Source organism: Phaenicophaeus curvirostris, chromosome 1, assembly GCF_032191515.1.
Source record: "Phaenicophaeus curvirostris isolate KB17595 chromosome 1, BPBGC_Pcur_1.0, whole genome shotgun sequence".
NCBI lineage: Eukaryota > Metazoa > Chordata > Aves > Cuculiformes > Cuculidae > Phaenicophaeus > Phaenicophaeus curvirostris.
Window position 1 is genome coordinate 193328445 of NC_091392.1, and position 12094 is coordinate 193340538.

At 37.0% G+C, this 12094-nt stretch overlaps 2 protein-coding genes across 3 annotated transcripts in view; one reads left to right on the plus strand and one right to left on the minus strand.

Annotated features, from left to right (window-relative positions):
* ARHGEF17 (Rho guanine nucleotide exchange factor 17) overlaps positions 1–12094 on the plus strand; it is a 297301-nt gene that overhangs the window by 25881 nt on the left and 259326 nt on the right. The window lies entirely within an intron of this gene.
* FCHSD2 (FCH and double SH3 domains 2) overlaps positions 1–12094 on the minus strand; it is a 164163-nt gene that overhangs the window by 6087 nt on the left and 145982 nt on the right. For both annotated transcript variants that reach the window (XM_069883336.1, XM_069883335.1), the window contains 2 exons: positions 5216–5377; positions 264–398 (listed from right to left, as the gene is read on the minus strand). In XM_069883336.1, the coding sequence (XP_069739437.1) occupies positions 264–398; positions 5216–5377 (297 nt within the window). The remainder of the gene's footprint in view (positions 1–263; positions 399–5215; positions 5378–12094) is intronic.

Consider the following 12094-nt stretch of genomic DNA (forward strand, 5'->3'; position numbering starts at 1 on the left):
TGAAGCCAGACAAGGACATCTCTACATTCTTCAATTTATGCATGGACTTCAATACTCTGCTGATCTGTTGTTCAAATGTGTTTCACAATGGTATGGATTTACGTTGCCACAGGTTTTCATAACTAGATGCTAGATGTATTTAATGTGCACCACTATTTAGCGAAATGCTGACATTCTACCTCAAACTCCCACAGAACAGTTACATCTATTATTTGTTTGTTGCATAATTCATTTTTCAATGTTTTTTTACTAAAATCACAAACCTTATATGAATAAACAACTTTGCAGGTTAGAGGATAATTTCTTAGAGTACCAGAAGGACTAGAACTACTGTCATCAAAAACATCCATGCTGTCGTCAAACTCTTCACCTTCTTCCTTCTCTGCATCAGCATTAATCTATAAAAGCAAATTATATTTAGCATTATACCATCAAATAAAAATAAGTGAAGAAATAGCAATAAGAATGAAATTACCAACATGCTTCAGTTTATTTTACTGCTTATGATTACTGAAACTAGACTAAAAAACCCCAATAATTAAATAATATTCAACACACGATTCTCAAATAACATCAGGAAAGCAGTCATCAAAGCAAATACAGGGCAGCAAAAGAATAAGTGCTGTCACCAAATTCCATCTTTGCCTAACTCAGCTTTACTTCTTCATTGGAGATGCCATTTCAGAGGAAGAACAAGCAGTTCAATGGAAAGAAAAGTAACTTATTGAGAATTTATGCTATTAAAAATACCACAAATAATAAAATGAAACTGCAGTGGAAATGCTAAAACTTGAACAAAGTTTTTTTAAAAAAACAGCCCTCCAGCTGGTGTATTCTGCACAATAGATTTGCTGTAGTTTATTAAAAAGCAAATCCTTAGAGAAAGAATAACGATTAAAAACTAGCTATAGTTTCAATAAAAACTGAAGTCAATACACTGGATAAAACCAAGTTTCTATAAATGTAGTTTAGGCAATGTTGACATGAGCTGTGCTTTGGCCTCATGCCTGGATTAAATTCTGAATAAACACTTTATCTCATGTGAAAACAGGCAAGCCTTTTGAATCAAAGGCAACACTGTTATATATTTGCCATCTCCCTTTTATTTATTCCTTTTAATTTGGGAGTGAATTAGGTATTCCTCAGGAAAACTGAAAGGCTGATAAATCAACAAAAAGTTGGGCTTGAGACCACAAAGACAGTGTGCAGGCTCCCTACACCAGCTGTCTCTGTACCTTTGTTCTGTAGCATCTTTGCTCTTCTAGACTTGGAGTGGAAGAGCACAAAGCTTCATCACTTTCTGACTGAGATTAATTTTTATGCTACAATTCTTAGAATACATCCTTGTAATTTGTATGATGTTTGCCTCATGTATTTTTATTCAAGTGCAGTTTGCATCCACTGCTACTTAAACACATTTATGGATGTTGCAGTAACAAAAAAAAAAAACCTGCTTTTCTACCTAGCTAATGCTTTGACATATTACCAACCAACTTTTAATTATGGCAAATTTAAGGTTTCCCCCTCCAGTTTCTAACTGCCTTTTGCCGTGCATGGTCTATGTCCCAGCAGCCAAACTTGACATTCAGCTGACAGCCACACAGAACATCATGGAAATTAGTGTATCATGTCTAGAAAGGCTTGTTCGTAAAACATCTGGTCCTGATTTTCTAACACGGGGAGGAAAAATACGTTTTAATTTTCAGTACGTGGGCTGCTCCAACTCCTTTAATAGGAACATTTGCGAAGTAGGCACACAGAGGGAAAACGGCATCAATGATACAGAAAACTTAGCAGTTTGTATCATGCTCATCCTTCTGTGGAGTCTGGTAATGAAAGACAGCACAGGCAAAGAACAAATCCACAAGCCATGATTATGTTAGAAGGTATGTAAGAGAAAACAAACATAAGAATAAATGCAGGCAAGAAGGTGACAGAGTAGCTTGACTATACATATGAAAAAAGGTATGAAAAAATATATATTGTTTTGTAGCATATCCTACATAAGCATTTGATATCAGAAGCCCTTTTTTGGCTTATCTATCCTCAGAAATGCAGAGACCCTGGCAATAACATAGAAAACCTTTATATCAAACCACCTCCAGTCTGATTTGGATGTATGACCTGTAGGAGCTAAAAAAAGGCTGAATTTCCTGCCAACTCACTAACAGTGTGGTCTGCCAGAGTGCCTAAAAGTATTGGTCAGAGGCAATTTGCAATATGTGTATTTAGGGAATGAAACCACAATTTGTTTCCCACAGGTTGCTGGTATCAGATGAACGTCAGGCTTGAACATGAACCAGTAACCTAATAGTTGAAAGATGCTATGACTTTTTCTAGTTGAAAGATGCTGTACCCCTTTACAGCTGAAAGCATCCATCTTCATGTTTACGGTAAATTAACCAACTGCAAAATATTCCTAACACTGCAATACTGTACTTCTACTAAACAGAGTTTCTTATAACTGTACTGCTTCAAGTCCCAGTGAATAGAAAACAAAACAGAAATCCCATGAAGACATTGTCACTGTATCATAAAGTCAGCCAACTGGATAGGTGATGGGATATTAACGCCTTCAGCTCATTATATTACCGCAGCAAGTTAAATAAACACATCAATGGGAATGCTGCTTTCTTCTTTTTAGCTCTTCAAAAGAGAATCTATCAAGAGCTTTGCTGAACAAATTATGTTAGTACGTCAAGACAAATAACTGGCACAAAAAGCAAAGCTGTGCAAGGTGTAAAGATGGCAGATAGCTGGTTTCTGAATACTAAACACTGCCCACTTAGCAAGGATGAAGTGAAAGTACTGCTTGTTATACGCTGCAGGAATTCTGCTAACAATTGCAAGCAACACAATTTCAGTAACAGTTCTAAGAATTCCATCTACAGGCTGTCCTCATCTGGCCTGCCAAGGTCAACAGCATCTTTTTTTATATGGGAGCATATGTAAGTGTAAAAGGGGAAAATAAGAATCGGAGTTTAACCTCCCACGCTGTGGCATCTGCTGGCTCGTGGGGACTAGCACGGGGTTTGGCTCCAGGACCAACTGTTGGCATGTCTGATGAGACAGAGAACAAGGTACTGGGTGCAATCAAACATGCACAACGGGAACTTAGAGGTGGAGTACAAGAAGAAAGGGAAAAAACAGTGTTAAACACAGCTATGTAACATATTCTCATATATCCTGGCTAGAAAGGATCTGAAATGAAACTCAGCACAAGACCTCCTTTGGGATTTGGGAAGGCTGAAACTTGGATCTGCACACTCCAATTTTAATCTCCAATTATACTATTAACCATGGGAATAAAGCACTGCAAATCACTGTCACTGTGTTTGAGCTCTGTATATAACACTGTAGAAGAAACTTCTTAACAACCTGAAGAAAGCCAAGACTGGATTTGGGAGCTCCAGGATTTGCTGAGACTCCATTCAGAGCTCGCTCCCTTTTTTGAACTAAGGTTGACACAGACAAAAATATCTGTACATCCAAAAAACCCTCTCCCTCAAAGGGTTTGCCACCATTACCAAGAAAACAGTAAAGAAGCAGAAAAGCATAAAGAAGCACGGGAACAAGCAGGATTTTTTATGTGTAGATACCACATACTTGTGGAAACGGAGATTTTGTTTCTCTTAGGCAGTCAGCAAAAGCAAGCTGCTCTCCAAATCATTTGTGATATAATGAAAAACCACATCCTCATTCCCCCTGGAAGTTTTGTAACACCAAAAAAAATTCTGGCTGTCCAAAGCATTTAAGATTAACAAGAAAGTGTAAATTAAGCAATATTACTGTTGTATGAAGACTACAGTTAGGAAAGTATCCACATGCAAACCAAGACTTCATAAAAGCTTCTAAATTTTGTTAAATATATAAACACGCACCAAAAAAATTAAAATTTGTTTAAGGGAAACTGACTAAACCTTCAGGAATTTTATTTTAGTTGGTTACTGGTGAAGAGCAATGGATTGGTTAGTTTTACATCCAAAGCTGACAGCTCAGCATTGCATGCCATGTGGGGAAATTAAAAAAAAAAAAAAAAAAAAAGGGACTGTGAGCTCTTTTAGCAGTTCCCCTTCTCCACACAGGACTTCTTGGTTCAGGCAGCTGTTTGATTCAGCTATCACTATTTATTTTGAAACATATCGTTCTTTGAAGGGGGTAGAAGGGAAGGAAACGAGAGTTTACTTTTTATTTTTTCTTGAATTACATAAAAATGTGCTTTCTTCCAAGCTAAACAGATGGGAGATGTCTCTGGCCTATTTTGCAAACCAGCTATAGACAGGAAAAATGCAGTAATTCTTACATACGACTGAATAAAACATCATTACTGATCTTCCACTGAACAAAGTCACTTTTTAGTTCAGTTCTGGGTATATTGGATGGAATTTTCAAAAGAGTTAGCATGACTTCGGACACAGCAAGATACACTCCTGGAACTGAATGTAACAGTTCAAGAAGGTACCAGCTCTCTGGATGAATTGCAGTAGTGATTAGGTTTGTGGTCTGTTCTAATTTAACTTTGGTACTGCTTTAATAAAACTAGTTATTCATAAAGAAAAAGTCAAATATTTAATGTAGCTTAAATAACAGGGCAATAACTTGCAGGTGAATAGTGGTAGCGTGTACATCTATGACAAATCTTTGAGGCAAACATCTAACCCTGCTCCCAGGAATGGGCAGTCTGTTTTCAGAGCCTCTCACCGATTTTTAATGAATCAAATTTTCATCTCGAGCATCCAAATCTATTTGGAGAACAGGCTTTCCTCTCCTGATGACTTTCACTGCAACCTCTACATAAATGACTCTTTAAGAGATGATGTAGAGTCTACAGTTTTCTAAACATTTGAAAGAATAAAGCCTTTCATCCAAGTATCTCAGATAACATCGCAAGCTATTAATGAAACTTCAAAGAAACATACAGACATTTTTCTTTTCAGAAGATGGCAAATAAATGTTATGGCAGTTATCCAAGGTCAGAAAAATAATCTAAAGTAAACACAGCAGCAGAACCCAAAAGTCCTAATTTTTTTTCTGGTTTCTTGCATGAAATATTCAGGCACATGCTCCAGCTAGATGAAGCTACAAGAATTTTCCAGTTATCCATCAACCAACCAAATATTATCAATTTGGTTTTATATTCAGTATTAAGTTAGGAGTTGCTACCAGGAAAAAGCCACATGGAGATGAAGCGGGTTTTACATGTTGGAAGCCATACCAGATGTGAAGAGCCGTTGTTGGTCACCAAAGGCAGGCTGGCCCAGCGTTCATTTTCCAGTTCTTCCATCACTTGGTTCATTGCGCTTTTTAGCCATGTGTCCACAGACACACCAATCTGCTTCAGCAGATCAAGACGGGCTTCTGCTTTCAGTTTAATTATCTGAGGAAACAAACATGCACAAGTCAGAATTCTTTCTAGACTACATGTCATTCCTTGTCACGATTCAAATGTGTTATTTCCTGATCTGCAAACTACTCAGGTGGCTCTGAAAGCTGCTCCATAGAGAAACAAGTCCAGTTCTTCATTTCCTTGCCTGCAGGAATGTGGTGAGAGCCAAGAGACAGGGAATGGTTTTCTAGAGATGTATTTAATGAGTTGGTGTTTTTTAAAATAACATCTATTAGTTTACGCTAACTTTCTATTCATATATTCTAGTGGCTGGTTAGTTTAGACTATTTTCAATGTCAAAAAATCCAGATAAAACCCTGTGCTTCACAGTAGTTTTTAAATTAGGAAGACTCCTAGGCTGCAGACCCTGGATGGCCTTTTGGCTGGCGGCTAAATGGGATGTAATACACAAATAAATCCGATGCAACACACACACACACAGACCCACCAACACTCAAATGAGGCTATTTTCTATCAACATTTGCCAGAGATCACAGGAAGTTTATTTGCTATGGAAACAGAATATCCTAATAATTAAAAAATTAAATAAATATTACACTTCAACAAGCAGTTTCATCATTTTTGCCTTCAGAAAGAATGAAAATTTAGGTTTTCTGACAGCTGGTTTCACTTCAGCATCCTGGCATGTTTTCCGGTGGATGGAGCCAAGGCTTTAATAAATTCATGGCAAAGCACCACCCTGATCCAAATTATTTAGCAATCTAATCAGAAAAAAATGGAAATAGCAGCACGAGGAAATTCAGGATTTCAAGAAAAGTGAAACTAAGAATTTCAAGAAAAGCAGAATTTCAAAGATCGCATCAAGAAGTTCAGGACAAATTATCAGGAATAAAAACGAGGATATTTAGGTACAGTTCAGTCCTATCATCACTGTTATACTCTTGCACTTGCTCAGAGTAAAAATACCCAAGCAATTTACCAAAGATTTTTCAGTGACTGGCTGATGAAGGCAATAACAGAAACCCACTGAACCACCCTGGAGCTTTCTCTGAATTTCCTTTCACAGCATTGTTCATTCTTAGGAAGTTACTGTGCGAGCAGCGAGTTTCATCTCCTTTCTCGCCCCTGCAGCCCTTTCCACAGGGATCACAAGCACCTTCCTCCAGGATCACTGCCAATATTGACACATTAAGTTGTCAGTGGCACTGGGAAACCCAAGCAAAACCAGCAAAACCAGATGGGCCTAAGAAAAAATTAGAGGGAAATTAGTTTTTTCTGTAACAGCAGGATAGACTATGTAAGAATATATGTACAGTGAATTAAAACGCCAATTGGTGCCACATAGATTTTTATCTCTCTTATGAATAACCTTACTATATACAAAATTTTGTGTTGAGCTAATATGATACTGGTATTTTTCTGGTTTATTTTTATGGTCTGCACTTTACTATTATCTTTCTATTGAGATGACAAATCAGAAAATACATTACTATAACTTTAATTCAACCGAATGCCCAAACATGGATCTATTTTCATTTTAAAACTAATCACAAAGGTGACTTTAAACCTGTTGCAAAAAATGAAACTCCTTTTGAGAGATAACATTTTTAATTCCATGTAGAAAAGAAATGTGATTTTTAACAAGTAGGTAAGTTATTAGAGTAAAATTTATTATGTGAAATGTATCTTCATATGGGTTCAGCTAAATGCACATGCTCTCCTACATAATTTAGTATGGAGACCGAAGGATTAGACAAGCTTGGGAAGCGTTTCCCACGGGAAAAGCCAAAGCCACTTAGTCAAGTGAAGTTTCCACTCTTCCGTGCAAGTCTTCATGTCAATGATTAACATGTACTGTAAATACATGTAAATGTTCATAAAGCAGAGAAAACGAGGAAAAAAGTAAAATACATAAACACTCATCACACTACTTCAGTCAGGATTCAGAAAACACAGATTTAAAAAGAATAAAAAGTCCAAAGATGGATCAACACATTAGCATTTATATTTGAGAAGCAGATCCTTTCAATTCAATTGTGGCATCAAGCATCTTCTCAAAACCTAAGTTAGAGTGGTCCAAGTCCCAACCTGAACTTTGTAAATATTTACAAAAACAATTCCTATGAGAAGGTTTGAAACCAAAAGTGTTAGACAGTGTTAATAGTTTTGAGTTCCAAGGTTAAATGGAATAGGCATTCTATCACTCTATGAAAGCTAAGACGTGTCACTCAGTTTTGCTTCTACTTAAATTAGTACACATATTTCAAAGCTGTAAGAACATGTAAAAACCAATAATTTTAATGAATCATTAACCTTTTCTTTGGAAAAAATTGTTTTAGGACCACTTACCAAATTGAGAAGTGTATTTTCCACTATCTCAAGCTAAACAGCAAATATATGTTTAAACCAAAGATGTTAGCACAGAAGCACTGCACCAAAAAACCTGAATCCAGGGATGCCAATTTTTTGCATGTGAACACAACTCTCTCCTGTTAGTAAGTATGCAAGATTTTGAACAAAAATACTTTCTAACCACATCTGCTTTGAGAGAAGGGGAGATGAGTGGCTCTATAGCACCCAGTGAAGAAAAGCACTGATCCTGCCTCTCATGTGGGATGCTCCTACACCCAACATGGGCTACCTGCTAGTGTGATCATGGAGCATAGACAGCTCCAACCTCAGCAGCTGCATATTAATGTGCTGACCAGACATCTATAGTGTGAGAACAACCTAGTCAAAGGCAATTGACTCATATAGCGTTGATCTGTGATAGCGGTAGGGCATGGGTGGGTTTTGCTGGACACATCATCCTTTTATTGGATTTTTTTGTGACTGTGATATATTGAGTTAATGGAGGTCACTGCAGATCACTTGCTTTAGCTTGTTAATGAGAAACTCCCCATTTTATCATGTTACCGAGATGAGGTGCCTCCAATCTCTAGATATACTTATGGTGTAACTATCCCTTAATTTGTCTTTATATTCTCACATCGTATTATGAAGACTTTTCATATTCCTTCAACAAAAGTTGCCTAGGAAACAATCAGCCTGGTTGTTTTGCTGTCTTACCTCATTATGCAATTTCCAATTAGCTTGAGTTATGCAACAGCAATAAATGTTAGTCTAGGCATGCTATAAACATTTGTAGTTCATACTAGTACTCACTCTGCTGTAAACCATGTTGTTTGTGCAAACTTGTTAGCTAAAATAAACAAGCTGCTCCAAGATCCTTGACTGTACTTGCTAAGGGTCAGATGAGATTTTAATTCAAGGTACCAAACAAATCCAATCAAGTTCCCCTACTCTATTTACACATAGTAGTCTTAATATTCAACAAATATTTGTTCCAAACCACAAATGTTTTGAGTTTCATTCCATTACAGACAAGCCACAAAGTACTCACAGTATTAGGTCAGGCCTGCACTTGAAAGATGTATAATGGTATTTATGAGCATACATACGTATTTTTACCTAAATAATTATACTGGTAGACCAGAATTAACAGCTTCCCACCAATATGAAAAAAAACCCCATAAAATACCAGACAGCAGTGTAACTGCATTCTGCTTTTCACATACAGACAGCTACACGTTTAAAAACACAAGCACTTCATTCAAATATCCCTATGTCTAAATTAGCTGAGGCTTGATGCTTTCATTATAGCTCTCAAAGCCCTGATCCCTCAAAAAGATCATATACTTCAAATTAAAAACTAAACAAGGGTTTAATCATTCATTACCCCACTTAACAAAATGGACTCTAGCAGACACATATCACGCACTTCCCAAGTGAGTGTACTCTACTGACAGAAACTCATAGACTTGAAAATATTTAAAATCAAGTAAGTACTTGCATTCCCAACAATACGATGTATCCCCAGGAAGGCAGTTGAGTTTTGAAAGCATAGGAATGCTGGAATCCAGCACTCGCACTGAAACCTGGGTGCTGCCCAAATTTCATTGTTATTAAGTCTCACTGTAGGACAAATATTTTTCTATTTAATAGTCAAATCGATATTTACAATTACTACTTACCAATTATTATTCACTACCTAAGGAATGGGATATCTTTATACTGATTTCAAAACCATCAGCCACCCACAAAGTTTACAAACAGTGCTCTTGGTGGTTTCTGCTTCTCTAAGCTGTTCTTTTGCCTTAGCTGATGGTAGTTATAAAGGAGATGAAAGGAAGAAACTCCAAAGTTTTTAAAAATACAAATACTGTTATCTATTTCTCACATACCTATCATTGCTCTACATGGAATAAGGCACAGTTCTGTTTATTTACTGTTCCAGTTTTAATTAAGCAAAAGCTTTAGACCTACAGCTTGCACACGATGAAGATAAACAACTGCTTTGGAAGTAATGGAAATTAAAACCATAGCATAGCTGTTCTCTGTTCCCAGAAAGAAAAGGGCTTATAAGAAATCAAGTGTTCATTTACATCCTACAAATACCTTGGTTACAAGTCTCTTAAAGTCATTTATAAATAAGTGTTGGGGTAAAAAGCACACACAGAAATCCAGCAAAGCTGATCTAATATAGCCTCTTAAATATTTTGGTTTATGACTGTTAGATCAGTCTTGCATGGATTTTCTTGAAGGTGGAGTTAGTTGCTTACTTTGCCATGATTTTTCAGAGTGCAGAACTGGACTGTGACCCCTGCCCATTAGAAAGTACTTCTCTCCCTGCTGTGCATTCCCTGTGCTTTTTGAGCCATACTAAAGCCACCCGAACCCCACTTCCCAATGCATATTTTTTTCTCTTAAAGAATTCAGAATGATTTGGTTTAGATAAAGGTTATACTTATGAGCATGTTTAGATATTAAAATCAGATTAAATTAGGATTACAAGCAGACCTAAACCATCTTTTCTGAGTATTTTGTTCCCCAGCAACAGTTTTCTAGTGGCAGTAACAAAATCATTAGCGGGTTGCACAGTCTTGTTTGGGAAATTGTTTTAGCTAAGAAGAAAACAACATGGAAAGGTTGGAAAGATATTATCTTTATTTTTCCCATTTTGAGTAGTTTTTGTTTAACCTCTAGTCTTTCAAAATTTATAAAGTGTGAAAATGAAACCATTCTTTTAATGAAAAATACTGTATCATTTAAACTTTGAGCCACCAAAATTATTCACACAGCGTTACGCAGAAGTAACTATGAGTACAGTAAAAACAAACATTGGACTGCCACAAATTTCTCAAACCCAGTGTAAGCCCTCCTCTGCAAATCAGTTTTAAATTGCAGTTCACTGCTATTAAATTAGAGATGCATGGGCAAATAACTCAAGAAGCTCAACTTTCACTGCCTTGTTGCCATAAAAGATGTTTGGGGTGGAAAGTTAGCTATGCCAAAACCACCCCAACCAAAAAAAAACAATCCTACCCCCTCCAGCTCACCTAAAATTTTGATCCCTGAGGCACAAACTGGAGTTCAACCTTCAAAGGGGAGTCTATCAGTTATTCTAGTTGTACAGCGTACATGTACAATACTGTAAATCAAGACCATGTGATGCCAGAAATATATTAAAAACAGGTAGAAAGATATTCTCTCTGCTCTAGCCCGTTTTTCCTTTGTCTTCTCTGCAGTCAGAAAAACTCACTTGCTATCTGGCTCCAGGCGAAGCTCAGCCACTACTTTCAACAGAGCGACTGCGGCAAGTCCTGCAGCAACGTGGAACTACCAGCCCCTGTGAATTCACCTGGTTGGGACTGAAAACCCCAAACCCAATATTTTTCCTGCAACAGCTAGGGAACTAGCTAATAAATGGCATTTTTCAGCACAACACTGAGTAGCTTTTTTAAAAGTGGGAGGATGGGCGGGATATTACAGCAGAGTTAGTTAATTTATATGCTAAATATTCTGCATGGAGTTAAATCAAACGAGACTATTAGATTGAAGCAAACAGGAAATGAAACACTGACACAGATAACATGTCTCAAGGGTGAATGCCAAGGTTAAGAAAACAGTGAGTAAAACTATTAAAGGAGAAGAGCCCACCTGCATAGCTCCAGCCCAACTGGCAGGCTCATTTCTCCCAAGCTCAATCATACAGAAACATTACAGATTCCTAGGCAGAGAAAGCATTTGGTGGGGAAGGAGACGGAAGAGTAGATGAAAGCAGTACTGAAGCATTTTGCAGGGTTTACGAAGTTGTTCCCAGGCTATTGCTAATGGGACTGAATAGAAATTACTCAAATTTTGTAAGAAGAAAATGAAATGTATATAAATGTATGTATGCGAACCTTCATTCACACAGTTCTCTGCAGTCTGGGTAATGAATATCGGTTCTTAATACAGTGAAAGATGTTGCATACATTTCATAGTCAAAAAAATCAGTAAGATTTAAGCAGAGGCTGGACTAGAGACATCCCAAAAGCCCCTGACTTGAATGACAACAAAATGAAACCACTTTCAAACCACAGTTTAAGGCACTGAGCTGTATTTTGAGTGCGATCCACCTTTCAAAAGAACTGAATTAAAAAAAATACAAAAAGAAAATCTACAAAACAGGCAACATGAATATTCTTGTAGTTCAGACTAACCCCTGATCCCTTTACTAAAAGATCTTAGAGACAGGGTACTGCCAGAAGTCCTACAGCAATTAATCATCATGTCAGCAACATTTAAAGTCATGACATCTATTATTTTTAGGATGTTTTCAAAATGACTTATGCATTTGTTTCCATATATAAGGATATCTAGCCTTAACAGTTTATAGGGATCCGTAAGAAAAATAGGCAGCAA